At 38.7% G+C, this 15,260-nt stretch overlaps 1 protein-coding gene across 1 annotated transcript in view; it reads right to left on the bottom strand.

Moving 5' to 3' along the window:
* Positions 1-245: 245 nt before the first annotated feature.
* Positions 246-15,260, bottom strand: part of LOC144687471 (diphosphoinositol polyphosphate phosphohydrolase 2-like) — a 61,522-nt gene continuing 46,507 nt past the window's right edge. Inside the window, exons 3-5 of the mRNA XM_078553676.1 lie at positions 10,830-10,874; positions 6,888-6,972; positions 246-2,465 (exon numbers count right to left, since the gene is read on the bottom strand). Coding sequence (XP_078409802.1) covers positions 2,260-2,465; positions 6,888-6,972; positions 10,830-10,874 — 336 coding nt within the window. The 3' untranslated portion in view covers positions 246-2,259. The remainder of the gene's footprint in view (positions 2,466-6,887; positions 6,973-10,829; positions 10,875-15,260) is intronic.

Below are 15,260 nucleotides of genomic sequence, written 5' to 3'. Positions count from 1 at the left end.
CCCTAATTGTCCTCCAAATGGTGGTGGTGGTGGAGCTGTTGCAGTCTGTAGTATAGGTACACCAACAATGCTGTTAGAAAGGAGTTCTGGGATTCTGACCCAGTGACAATGAAGGAACAGTCATATATCTCCAAGTCAGGATGGTGTGCAACTTGAAGGAAACTTGCAGGCGGTGTTTCCATGCATCTACTGTCCAGATTGGGATTAAAGAACAAGTCCTTAATAGAAACAAGTGAAAGAACACATTTTGTTCAAAATTCAGTTTTATTTAAGACTATTAGTCTCATTAAGAAAATGATTTTTTTAAAATCAAATACAGTAGACTCTCTCGAATGGTGTCCTTAGGACTGTACAGAAAGCTTTTAAGGAAGGTGACAAGTCTCTATAAATGGAGCTGGAAACTACAAAATTGTGAGGGCACTAATTAAATGAAGCAATATTGAATTCTTAAATACAGCAAACTGACTGCATAAGGCGGGTTCATTCGCAGGAGTCTTTAGGCTACTGCCTTCAAACTCAATATTGCAATTTAACCAAACATTTAACAAAAAAATCCTTTTGATCAAGGTAGGGTTAGAGGCCACTGAGCAGGAGTTTAAACAGATAGAAATGGAGTACACTTCCATTCTTCATATTAAAAAAAGTATTACGATTTCTTGGAGGTCTAAAAATTCCCAATGTCCTTTAAGCTTTGAGGTGCACCTTCAAATACAGCAGGGTGAAGTATAGCAGGCTTCATACTGACTATGGGGCAGAGAGGTATCGCTAAGAGACAGTTTGGTACTGTGGCCTTTTACTTATCTAGGAATGGATAGAGACTGTCTACACATTTCATGTGAAATTCTTGTAGCCAGAGAGAGAAACCGATTAGTCAGGGCTGAATTCTGACCAACCCATAATAGGTGAACATGAACCCATCTCATCATCCAATTCTTGCCCATAAAAAGTTAAACACAAAACAATCTTTTATAATTGCAATTTTAAAACAAAAAAAAATTCAAAATCTTGCTAAACTGCCTTGTATAATTTCCATTTCAGGGGCACTCAAACTAGAGACCCTGGAGTGCTACTTCATTTAAAACAGACCATCACCTCTTCCCTTCAGCAAGGTACAAACATATAATCAAACAGAAACTTGGAAACAAAACACGGATCCAGGCAACCGACATGTGAAAGTGAATTGATTTTAACTACTTTAAATACCAAAATTCTGAGGGAAACAGTTCAATTTGGCACAGGCAATATTAAAGTAGATACCATTCAGCTTTTAGAAGCATCCTCCGGACTACAGGACAACAGTTGTTTAGTGGGAGTCTGGTACATTTGAAAACTCTAGCTGCACTTCAGCTGCAGAAGAAGTATTTTCCAAACTATTGAGTGACTTGGGTACAGAACGTTTCAATTGAGATGGAAAGAGAGCATGAACAAAAGAAAAGTGAATTTAGAGAAAAATAAGTACAAGTAAAAAGGCAAATCAAAAAGGAACAAAAACTACACAGAAAAAGGGACAGGATGTGGAAAAGCAATAAATTTAGTACAAAAAGTCAAATTGGCAACTGTTTTAATTGGTAACGGAATTCTGAAAGTTTTAAGTTATTGAACATTGTGGTGGGTGGGTAGGGATGGGAATATCCATTGAACAATTATAGATCAGTAAAATTTTAAGGACATTGCTACAGAGTTCTTAAAAATCAGGAATATAAGCATATTTAATTAACAGCACATCAAATGATCAAGTTTTGAAAAAAGCTTCTAATCAGTTACCCAAACAATTCAAAAAGGGGCAATTCATTTCTCAAGATTTGAATTTTGAAATCGTATTGAGCAATCAGACTTTCTAATAGGATGTCTAAGTGTTCATTCTAAATATTTCTCAGAATTTAATTTTGATGTGGAAAACATTCATCAGATACCACATTACCATTGTAAAACACCAATATAGAAAGTCATTTCACATCTGACATGCTATGCATGGTAAAATTGAAACAGGATTAAATATACCCTTCTATATAATGCAATCTTAAAACAGTTAGTGGCCTGCAAGGCATGTCTAACAAAATAATGCTAACATAAATCAGTGTATGGCTTTGGTTTTCAACACTATCTTACATCATAAAAAGTTTCATATCAACACTGCAAGTATTCATGCAAAGTATTTATACATATACAATCTAACCTAGACCATTCTGCTTTCCAAAGCAGAATGCAATTTCCTAATTGACTGCACATGAGCAGAAAGGCCAGATGTGAATGTCCATTTCATCTGAGGTCAGATGACATCCCTGAAGTTTGGGAAGAGGTCACGTACACAGTAGCTGTGCCAACAGAATTTGTGGAGACCAGAGAGTTTCCATTCGTGTTCGAGTTGCCCAGTTTCAGCTTTTGCAAGTACTCAGCATGCACTGGTTTGTGACGCTGCAAAACTTCAATTGCATCTTCAATTTTAAACCATTTCCTTTTCCTTCCTATGGAAGCAAAATGTAAACAAAATTTATTTTGCTAATAGTACTGACCATAAGGACTTACAAAAGACATCTGAAAAAGTACCCAATAGTCTTATCAGCAAAATTAATGCTCTCAGGATTAAAAAGGTACAGTAGTAGCACACAGATACAAAATTGAATAAGATAATAATTGAATGGAGTAGAGAGTAGCAGTGAATGGTTGCTTTTCCAAAGTGCAGATTGAAGAGCTCACACTTGGGGAAGTAGAGAGGAACTGATCATCTCATGGGTCAAGGGGTTCAAAAGAAAAGTGGTGTTCCAAAGGGTCACTGCTCTTTTTGATGTTTAATAATGACCTGGACATCCAAGGCATAATTTCAGAGTTCACAGGTGACAACACAAAATGTAGTAAACAATGAGGATGATAGCAGGAGACTTCAACAGGACACAGACTGACTTGTAAAATGGGCAGCCTCAGGGCAGATGAATGTAACACAAAAAAAAGTGTTAAGTGATGCATTTTAGGAGGGAGAATGAGGAAAGAAAATATAAACTAAATAGTTCAATTTTAAAGTGGGTGCAGGACAGAGAGGCCTGGAGGTATATGCACACAGATCTTTGAAGATGGCAGGACAAGTTGAGAAGGATGTTAAAAGGTGTAAGGGGTCCTTGGCTTTATAAGGAGGCAGAGGAGAGTGGCAGAAGGGTCAGTAACAAAGGATACAGAGTTAAAGTGATTGCACAAGAATCAAAGATGACATTAGGTAACTTTTTTTTAAAAAGTGAGTTATGATCTGGAATGCACTGCCTGAAACGCTGATGGAAGCAAATTCAACAACAACTTTCAAAAAAAAAAGAGAACTAGATAAATGCTTGAAGGGACAAAATTAGAGATATGGGAAAGAGCAGGGAAGTGGGATTTATTGGATAGCTCTACTGAACAGCTGTCACAGGCATGATGAGCTGAATGATACAGCACAAGGGGCCATTCTATGATAAAGGGCACCATTTGGTGGAAAACATCCATGTAGACACTCCAGAAACCAAATAGCTCTTAAATTTTTAAATCCCAAACATTACCCTCACACAAGAATGGATAGCCCACCATGCTAACCTACCAAACTTAATCACACATCGTCACAGCGCAAACCACAATGCCAACACATCAAACTGTAAGTGTCAACATACTGGCTGCAAAGTAGTTTTCAAAGAAAAAGTGCATAACTAGGACCTCTTGTCAATGTTGACTTAATAAAGGTAAATACAGTTCATTACATGGATTTCTGGAAATATTAACTAGCTTGAGGATCACATTCCATCCCTATCCACATCTAGTCGTTTGGTAGTACAGAACTTGAGTATTACTGAAAAAAAAAAAGACATGTCAAAGCTTTTCAGCTTGGATTCATCAGGACATTGCGCAAGAATACCAATATAAAGGGGAAAAACAATAATTTATACTGTATGAGAAGAGAGTGCCGACTGGTTGGCATGTGGACTCTGATTGACCTCTATGGTGTTGCCATGGAGAATGCACCACTGATGGTGACTGACCATTAGCTGCCAAGCATTGTTTGAAATTTAAACTAGGCAGCTTGACGCTGATTGGTCAAGGCATTGTCCCAAGGAATGAGCCAGCAAATGGCTGTCACTTATTTTGTTTAGCTGAAAGAGGCGTAATGTGTGCACATGTTCGATCTGCAAAGAATAGGGCCCTGTATATTAACATATGTAGCTTCCAGTACACGCAAGTGCACCACACCATGAGCCTGACTGGCAATCTTAAATTGGTTCTCAGTGTAATTCTTAGCGCACTTAAGATTATTTAGCAAATGTTGTCCAATTGCAAAATCACATTAATGTTGGACATTGCGTTTTGAGTTTTGCAAATATGGGCTGGTTGGGTATGGTCTGTACCTTGCAAACAATGGCTGGGACATACTGTTTGCTACGATCTGCCAGTCTTTGGGATATACGGCCTACATACCTAGCATCACACTGGCATGGAAATTCATATACCACATTACTCATGTGAGATAGGCAGAATGTCTTTTTGGTTTGACGGCAGCATCCTGTTAGTGGCGAATATTCCTGATGAGTGCAAGACAAAAAAACTATGACATGTCTCTTTTTTCAGCAATATCTAACTTCCCCACACCCTGCTGAAAACTTGAATTTAGTGGCCTTCTACAAGGTTCAAATGAAATGACAGATTAAACAATTACAACATTTTCCATTCTTTTTATCTGAAGATTCAACTTCCAGCCAAACAGCCACATTGCCCATTAATCAATGGGTTCCAAAATAAGGAAAATATCAAAAAAATACCACTTCTTTAAAAAGTACACATCCAGGATCATAAATTCCACCCCCCCGCCCCACCCCCCAAAACCTCCCTCCCTCCATCTCCCTCCAGCGCCTCAGACTTGGTTCTTCCCTCTGGAGAAGGTCCGAAGAAAGATTTCCTGTAAATGGAAACTGATGAGAGCAGCAGCCATAAATAAAACCACTAATCCATCCAAAGTCAGAACGAGAATAATGGATCGACTTACAAAAAGTCTACTTGCAGGTTAAAGTTTCAGGAATGACACCTGTCTGGTAAAAATTAAGTTTACATAGGAACTGGAGTAGGTCACTCAACCCTCGAGACTCCATTTAGCTGCCTTAGCTTCATATCCCTTGATACACAAACAAAAATTCTCAGTCTGATAGTTCTAATTGACCACCCCCACCTCCACAGCCTTTGAGGAACATTCCACATTTTCACTACCTTTTGTGTAACAAAGTGCCTTGCAACTTCCCTCCTGAATGGCCTCGTTCTAATTTTAAGATTGTGTCCTTATTCTCGATTCTCCAGAGATAATACTTTCTCTGTATCTACCCTATCAAATCCTTGTAACATTTTAATCACCTTGATCAGACCAACCTAAAATCTTCTATGCTCAAGGGAATGCAGCCTGTCCTCAATTTAACCCTTTGAGCTCCAGTTTCATTCTGGTAAATCTGCACTGCACCCCCTCCAAGGCCAATGAATCCTCCCTGAAGCATGGTGCCCAAAACTGAACCCAGTACTCTAAATGGGATCTGACCACAGCTTTGTACAACTGAAGCACAACCCCCTCTCCATTCTAGTCCAGGACCCCCCTCCCACACAAATTAAATGTCAGCGCTCCTTGTTTTAGCACCACAAAGGCTCCTTCAATTCAGTGACTAACCATAATGTTTTTTTGAAAGGTTAGTCAGAATCGACTAAAACTATATACAAATGTTGCGAGTTGTTGGTGGGCTGCAGAGCTTGAGGAAAAAAGGATCACACTTATTGTCAGGAGGACTGATTTGTTCAGTTTCCTGTATGACAGGCAGTTGAATGTGGCCATTATTTGAAAACCCAGTAACTTCCTTAGGGATATAAAAGGAACTCCATGTGTTTTGAGTCTGAGATGGCACGTGGAAATTTCTGAGAGATATAGTTCAGACTAGCACAGCTTCTGCATTGATAATACAAGAATATATGTATATAAACTATCTTACGCAGGATTATTATTTATATTGCGACATTTCATTTTCCTCTCAAACCACCAGTTAGGAATTCTGATATGTGCGTTTTACTAAAACAAAGTAAATGATTTAAGTATATTCATTTGATAGATAATGTTAACAATGTAAGATTTGAAATTTCAGAGAGTTTCATTGGTGTCAAATTATGGGTAAAATACATGCTGCAGGTGGTCAGAGAAATGTACTGGGTTAACACAGCCAAATTCAAATCAGATGAATCTCCTGTGGTATTGCTCTGCGTATCAGGTGCTCTTCTTCATAAGGACTAGAGCATTATCCTGTTTGAAAGAGTATAGTTTTCTGTTGAAGTGAGAGAAAAAAAAATGGTAATTTAAGGTGACAGAGTCAAGAAGAGTTGGGGAGAAAGACAAGTTTCTAAAGCATGTAAATATAGGGTTATCATTTATCCAAAGCAGCCCACAGCATTTAGTATCTCTGCTAGTTCCAACAAGGAGCCTCCACTCCACTCCACTCCACTCCACTCCACTCCACTCCACTCCACTCCACTCCACTCCACTCCACTCCACTCCACTCCACTCCACTCACGTGTAGCTGCACTGCAATGAAATTTCTGTTGGGATGGCATCATTACTCCGTCCCTCCCCCACACCCCCTAGAGGGATCAGATTACCTAGGTTTTAATTCAATAAGGTTTTAAACTTTTCATTCTAAGGTTCTTCACTTATTTTTGAAAACATAGTACTTAAGATCTTGGCTTAACATCCAGGCTTAAAACGCCACCTACTTTAAATCACAATGATATGTACTTACAGTTGTGAAATCCACTAATGCCTACCTTGGGGCCGTTTTCTTTATGTAATGTTACATTAACTTTGAATGCATCAGGCAGTGAATCCATCAACAATGAAAATATTTTGAACTCACCAATGTTAACGGAATCCTCCCAATCTTCCAGAATTTCTGTCACTACAAGAACATACACATAGGTTCTGTGTTTTCGGTCTCGATTCTATTGCAAAGAAAAAATGCGCTCAAAAAGGAGTAAACAGAGAATTTACAGATTTTACAGATGTTTATATTATATATACGGAGGACAATTGGCAAAGTATATCTGAGAGGCATGTATCTATCTGCATTCGTTGCATGGGAATCAGAAGTTATTAGGTATACATTCCACAATTACGTTGCATCATAAGAATGCAGTTTGATCAGAAAAATGCTCAGGTCTATGGCTCTCAACAAAGGTTAGGGAAAAACGTGAAGATATATCGTACAGAGAATCAGAGGTACTTCCAGGGACAAAAATTGGAGACAAGAACAAACTTGTGTCATGAAGACAGCTTAGTACTACTTGCAGAATGAGAAGAGGCCCTACAAAATATTGTAGATCAAGAAAAATATAGAAGCTTAATACACAAAAACAATGGTCGTCAGAAGGAACAAAACTAGAGTGAAGATTGAAGCAGATGGTGTCACACTGGAACAAGTAGATAAGTTTGTCTACTTACGACAAATGATAAAACAGAAGATGGTGGATGCAATGCTGAAGTCAGAAAAAGGATGGAGACAGCCAGAAGTAAGTTTGTGAAGATGAAGGTTGTGTTAACAAGAAAACTCAAGGTTGAAACAAAAAAAACTCCCAAGATGCTACATTCTATCCACTTTCCTGTCTGCCTCAGAAACTTGGACAATAAAGAAAAATAAAGACAATACTGGCTGTTAAAATTCAAGGTCCGTGACAAAGAGAATGGCAGAATAAGGATGGAGATGGCTAGAGGGCAGACAACATGTGATAATGAATAACAGATATTTCAGACTAGCAGGCAGCTGGTAATGGGTGCTGCATGGTCCTAACTACAGAAGTATATAATCTAGACTTTGATAGAAAGGGATGAGTATCTAAGCTTACTAATACCAATGGGGCACTATAGCAAACTGACAGGACTAGGAACATAGGACTTAGGAGCAGGAGTAGGCCATTCCGCTCTTTGAGCCTGCTCCGCCATTCAATAAGATCATGGCTAATTTGGTTGTGGTCTCAACTCCATTTTGCTGTCTGTCCCCCATAACCCTTAACTCCCTTGTCTATCAAAAATCTGTCTAACTCTGCCTTGAATAAATTCAAATGGCCCAGCCCTCACTTCCACATACTAATAACCCTCAAAAAAAAATCTCATCTCCAACATAAAAACAGTGGACCCCTTAATCAAACCGCACCCCATAGTTCCAGTCTCTCCTACAAATGGAAACATCCTCCTGGTATCCACCCTATCAAGTCCCCTCAGGATCTTACACGTTTTAATAAGATCACCTCTCGTTCTTCTAAACTCTCATGGGTATAGGCCCAACCTATTCAACCTTTCATCATAAGTTAAGCCCCCGATCCCAGGAATGAGTGAATCCTGTCTGAACTGCTTCTGATGTAATTACATATCTTTTTCAAATAAGGAGACTAAAACTGTATGGAGTATGCCAGATGTGATCTCATCAAGGTCCTGTATAGCTACAGTAAAAACATCCCTACTTTTATATTCCATTCCCTTTTCAGTAGAAGTCAACATTCCATTTGCCTTCCTAATCACTTACTGTGCCTGAATACTAACTTTGTGATTCATGTACCAGGACACCCAGATCCCTCTGTACCATCGAGTTCTGTAATCTCTCTCCATTTAAATAGCATAATGCTTTTCCATTCTTCCTGCCAGAGTGGACAAGTTCATATTTTCCCACATTATACTCCATCTGCCAAATTTTTGCCTACTCACTTAACCCATGTCCCTTTGCAGGCTCTCTGCCTCCACTTAACTTACTTTTGTACCTATCTTGGTGTCATCAGCAAAATTAGCTACCATACATTCAGTCCCTTCATCCAAATCATTGATACAGACTTTTAATAGCTGAGGCCCCAGCACTGATCCCTGTGGCACTCCACTTGTTACAGCTTGCCAACTCAAAAAAGACCCATTTATCCATACTCTCCGCTTCCTGCTAGCTAACTAATCCTTTATTCATGTTAATATGTTAACCCCTACACCATGTAATCTTATCTGGTGTAGTAACTTTGATGTGGCACCTTATCAAATGCCTTCTAGAAATCCAAATACACCACATCTACCAGTTCCCTTTTATCCGCTTGGCTTGTTATTTCCTCAAAAGCCCCTAACAAAATAGTTAAATACAAGTTCCCAATCACAAACCCATGTTGACTTTGCCTGCATGATATATATATATTTTTTTAAAAAAGTATCCTGCTATAACCTCTTTAACAATGAATTCTAGCAATTTCCCAATAACAGACGTTAGGCTAACTGGCCTGTCATTTCTACTTTGTCTCCCTCCTTTCTTGAATAAAAGGTGAAACATTAGCTATTTTCCAATCCACTGGAACCTTCCAGAATCTAAGGAATTTTGTAAGATTATAACCAATGCATTTATCTCTGCAGCCATTTCTTTGAAGACTCTAGGATGCAGGCCATCTAGTCCTGGGGACTGGTCAACCTTTCGCAGCACCTTTTCCCTGGCGATTGTTTTAAGTTCCTTCCTCCCATTCACCTCTTGATTTTCGAGTACCTTTGAGAAGCTAAGTCTTCTACTGTGAAGACAGACAAAATACCTGTTCAACACCTCTGCCATTTCCTAGTTTTCCATTATCAATTCCCCAGACACTCACTCTGATGGCCAACACTAGCTTTAGTTACTCTTTTCCTATTTAAATACTTGTAGGAACTTTTACCATCTGCTTTTATATTACTAGCTAGCTTTCTCTCATACTCTTTTTTTTCTCCCTCTTTGTTTTGTCATTCTTTGCTGGTTCTTAAACTTTGACCAATCTTCTGACCTACCACTAATCCTTGCAGATTTGTACAGTGTTTCTTTCAATTTGATCCTATCCTATTCAGCCATGGAACATGCATCCTACTCAAAGAACCTTTCTTTCTCACTGGGATAAATCTTTGCTGTGAGTGAATAAACATCTCCTTAAAAGTCCACCACTGCATTGATACTGTCCTACCTTTTAACCTAGCTTCCCAATTCGCTTTAGTTAGATCTGCTTTAACACCCTTATTCATGTTTAAAACAGTCTTAGACCCACTAGAGGAGGAGATTTCAGAAGGATGCTGCTTAGGAGAATGGGTAAAAATGGTGTAACACAGACATGTAAAAATATTTTGGGAAAGGGAATAAAAGAATCAAAATATCCTGAATGATTAATTTTTTATTGCAGCAAAAGAAACGAAAAAAAGTAGAGTGAAGAGGAAAAGAAAAAGACAAATGGAATTCTTGAAGAGAATCATACCCAGATGTAAAAAGTTTTTCCAGCTATTTTTGTTTTTGTTTCAGATTTCCAGCATCTGCAGTATTTTGCTTTTATCTTATTTGCATAGGATTATAACCTTAAAGTCACTCCAGGGCATCTATTATTATACTACATCGATAAGCACATCGAGAATATGGTGTACAGTTTCTAGTTCCTTGCCATCATCGTCTATAAGTGCCCTGGTGAAAGTACATTTCAGAAAGATAATGCCAGGAATGAGGTGCCCAACGTAGAAAGGCTGTATGCTCTCAAACTGAAATTGTGGGGAGATTTGATAAAGTTGTTCAAATAGGCAGACAAGGTAAATAATGAATTTCTTACTAGTGGAAACTATCTAAAGCACAAGGCCATGTTCTCAGGATAAGCAGTAGATACATAAAAAGCAAAGATATGGCAGGGGGGCTGGGGGTGGCAGGGAGAATGTGTTGTTTTAAAATGACGAAGGTGCAGTTATTAGACTGGGGGATGTTTTGTCATACATAGTAATCAGTGATCAAGCAAAGTTTCAATAAAATGTATAAATTTAATCATTCAAAAGTGAAACTCACCTCAAATATTCCCAGTAATCTTCCCAACTTTCCTTTCACACCAGCCTGCATATACATAGATATAAAAAAAAATAATGCATATCATAGATTCTCCAAAAAGAAAAAAAAACCGAGACAACTGAAATTGGTGATAGTGGTAGCAAAGTGGTAGGTCTAGGACAGTTTTGCATTTGGATAAGCAGTGAAATATTTCCAGCACCAGCAGCTCAGCTGGTGTAGCCACATTCAATTCCCAGCTTGCATTCATTTAACTGACTTCAGGTTGGGTAGCAGTGGACATCCTAGAAACTAGTCTCAAGTTATGGTGGGGGAAAACAGACAGGTGTCTTCATGATCTATATGCTGGACACGCATGTGACATTGGACAAGGACAAGGGATTGTTCATCATCACCTATTTTAGCCAACAAAAACACCAGGGAGCAAACCTTGAAGAACCCATTTTATTTAATACTCACTGACTTCTATAACCTTCTAATCTGTATTAACATTATGAATTAAACCAACTATACTATATGTGTTTATATATACTATACAAATCAATTTGAGAAACTTAAATTAGGAAAAAGATTTCAAGACCATCAAAATCGTATGAGCCAACCACAGAGTTCACAGCCAATTACAATATTGCACCAGTGCTCCTGTGGAGTATTGAGACATTCTATGTTAAAGGCATTATATAATTGCAAGTTGCTTTTGAGAGGGCAGTGGCAAATCTACATTTAGAGTCCAAAACAAAATTATAAATGGTGCTTAAATTCCCCCAATCGTAGAAGAGGGAAGGAAAACATTTCAGTCAATTAGCTATTAAGTAGTTCTAGAATTAGCTGCCAAACTCCCTAATGTTATGTACGGAAATACATCACTATTCCTTCATCATTGCTGGGTTAACATCCTAGAACTCCCCACCTAACCATTGTGGGAGCACCTGCAGCGGAACTGCGATGGTTCAAGAAGGTAGCCCACCATCAACTCTCAAGGGCAACTAGAGATGGTAATAAATGCCAGCACAATCCACGTCAATAATGAATAGAAAAAGAAACAAAATTTCAAGCAATGAAAAAGGGCAGAGCAATGTGGTACTCATTTGAAGGCATAAAGGAAAAATGGTTATCCTTGCTATTTTGATTCAGACTAAATATATACACATCTGTCGTCCTCAGCTTAAAATTTCATACAAACCATTTTGTGCATGATCCATAACCTAACAAATACTTTCTGCGAGTTTCAAATAGCTTCAATACATATCAGTAAAATCCTGTGTACATGGTCAGGTCTAGGCAGGTGCTGCATCGTGCAAACCCAGTCAGCATTACAATAAACAGTCCTCTCTGATTTGCTGACCCAGCATAAAATTAGAGCTGTTTCTTATGCAGCTCAAATGTTGTGTCAACTGAATAGCTGATCATCAAAACATACACACTATTGTGTAAACATGTTTTCCATATATACGAAGGTTTATATTTTTGTTGCATTATATTTTGTTTTGATGAGTAACTATCCAAAAGTATACCAAAGGGTTTCTTACGGACTTTCTTGCATCCCTTGTGTTTTCATTCCATTTCCAGAATTCAGGGTTACATTTCTATTATATACTGTGCCAACTCGGCCACTTTTCCAGTTTGCTTTACCACACACCCTTGTGACCCTGCTGCTGATTAAGCCAGACATGTATGAATTGCTTTGCTCCAGTGTTAATCTGCATCAGTATCTGGGTGAATTATACAAAAGCCAATTCCATAACCACAGCACAATTTCTGTAGTATTAAATGGGAAGGATCATTTAGAGTGGAATCAGGGGCTGCTCATTATATTGAGCTAGGGTACAATCCATTGAAAACAGAAAGAGCTGACTGTTTGATTTTAGTGATAATTGAAGCCAAGCTTTATTTTTGTAACTAAAAGGTTTTAGCTCTGGCCCCTGTACACAGCAAAAATATATGACCACCTGAAGTTCGGGCCAATGCATTTCAGGTGCGAGGAAGAGGCTGTGGCCTTGGTATGTGGGGCTGTTTTAAAGTTACATTAAACTTGTCACCCATGGACCGGGTGAGTGACTCATTAAGTGGGTGGTGGCCATGTTTACATTGCCATCACCACCCTCCTGTTGTTGAAACTACTCTGCACTATAAAACAGAATGAGTACTTGTAGAACTGGATTACTGCTAGCACTCAACAGGAAGATGGTAGAGGGCAAAACAGAAAAAAGTGTGATGGACAATTGTATTCTGCCTTGCCATAATTTACCAAGTCAGGCATGTTTTTATGCTACGGTGACTACCATTCCATTTGTTAAAATTCTCTTGCTCAAAATCAATATCACTGTAACCATGAATACTCCTCCACTGCCTATCTCACATATCCCTTTGGCTCCTTCTGGTCCACTGCTGCTCAAGGAGGCTAGTACTGTTCCTCTTGGAGGGGCCTGCAGTCCAATTGAGTTTTACAATCAGGGACCTAGAAGTGAGGTATTGCTCTGCTTCGAAGCTGTACCAGCATGTGCATACTCCAGCATAGCAGCACTACCAATCTGAGATTGGATAAACACCTTCATCATGTCACTTTGCCCAGGAGACCCTGAGGTTTACCAGGCACACCACGTGGAATCTGCTATCATCTCTCAAACTTGGCAAAGGCAGCAATTCACCCTTTATTAGTCTGCTCACCACTACTGGATAATACTCTTATTGTTCAAAGATGTACAATCTATTAAGACACCCAAAGCACAGCTGTTTAATCTGCTAACACACTGTTTCCCTCAAAACTGGATTACGTTTATTTCCATCCAGTCATTCGTATTGAGCTTTATTTCTTCCCCTGAAACCAGAGTTTCACCTCTTTCTCTCATCCATTTTCCAACTTACAAATGTCTTGTGTTTGTTCTGCAGTCTATGCTGCTCTCTATGCTGCTCTCTTAAGCGCCTTTAAAATCACCCACCCTCAATATCCTGAGTTAAAAATCACATTAAACTCATCTATTTTAGTCTTGAAAACTTAATGGCAATCAAAAATATCAATTCTATTAAATCCAACTTCCTCTATTAAAAAAAACACACCATTCTTGGTGACTTCAAGAAGGTTTCCTTCTCTTTTGCTGATCAGACCAGCACTGATGACCGTTTCCTTCAGATCAAATGTTAAACTGAGACCCTGTTTGTCCCCTTAGATGGGCACAAGAGATCCCATGGACTGTTTTGAAGAATAGAGGAATTCTCATTGGTGTCCTGGCTAATGTTAAGGCATATCCAGTCACGATCACACTGATGTTTGTGGAACCTTGTTGTGCACAATTTGGCTGCTACATTTCCTGGGTCAGTTACCTGGAGACACTCAAGTCAGGAAAGGTGATATATAAATGCAAGTGAATCTTCCTTCTTTCTACCTAATGAGCTAAAACTTGACTAAGTATTTAGAATAGCAGAGTGCCAATCCCAGAACTGCTTTACCATCAAGGTATATACTGAGCAAGGGTTTTTTAAGAATTTGTTTTTGGCATCTGAGAGTCACTGGCTAGGCCAGCATTTATTGCCAATCCGTGGTTAGCTAATAAGTTAAAGAAAAAGCATATGATTGCGCAAAGGTGGGTGTTCAGATTAGACAGAATATAAAGAACAGCAAAGAATGACAGAACGATTAATGAGAGAAAAGGGAAAAATTAGAGTATGAGAGAAAGCTAGCTAGTAATGTAAAGACAGATAGTATGAGTTTCCATAGATATTTAAATAAAAGAGTTAAAGTGAGCATTGGTCCTACAGAAAGTGCGTCTGGGGAATTGATAATGGAAAGTAGGGAGATGGCAGATGAATTAAACAGGTATTTTACCTTAGTCTTCACTATAGAGGATATCCTGGAAATAACTGTAAATCAGGAAATGGGAGGGAGGGAGGAACACGAGAAAATTAGTCACCAAGGAAAGTGGTATTGAGCAAATTGTTGGGGCTGACAAATCCCAGGTCCAGTTGGACTTCACCCCAAAGTCTTGAAAGAAGTGGCTAGTGAAATAGTTGATGCATTGGTTTTAATTTTACAAAATTCCCTAGATTCAGAGAAGGCTCCACCAGATTAGAAAATAGCAAATATAACTCCTTTATTCGAAAAGGGAGGGAGACAGAAAGCAGGAAGCTACAGGCCAGTTAGCCTAACATCTGTCATAGGGAAAATGTTAGAAGCTATTATGTTATAACAGGGCACTTGGGAAAATTCAAAGCAATCAGACAGAGTCAACAAGGTTTTGTGAAAGGGAAATCATGTTTAACCAATTTTTTGGAGTTCTTTGAAGGAGTTACATGTGCTGTGGATAAAGGGGAACCGGTGGATGTACTGTACTTATCAAATGCCTTCTGGAAATCTAAAGTGCCACATCAAAGGTTATTGCAGAAAATAAAAGCTCCTGGTGTAGGGGGTAACATATTGGCATGGATAGAAGATTGGCT

The sequence above is a fragment of the Cetorhinus maximus genome, chromosome 12 (genome assembly GCF_964194155.1).
Source record: "Cetorhinus maximus chromosome 12, sCetMax3.hap1.1, whole genome shotgun sequence".
Taxonomy (NCBI): domain Eukaryota; kingdom Metazoa; phylum Chordata; class Chondrichthyes; order Lamniformes; family Cetorhinidae; genus Cetorhinus; species Cetorhinus maximus.
This window is presented reverse-complemented; position numbering and strand designations above follow the sequence as displayed.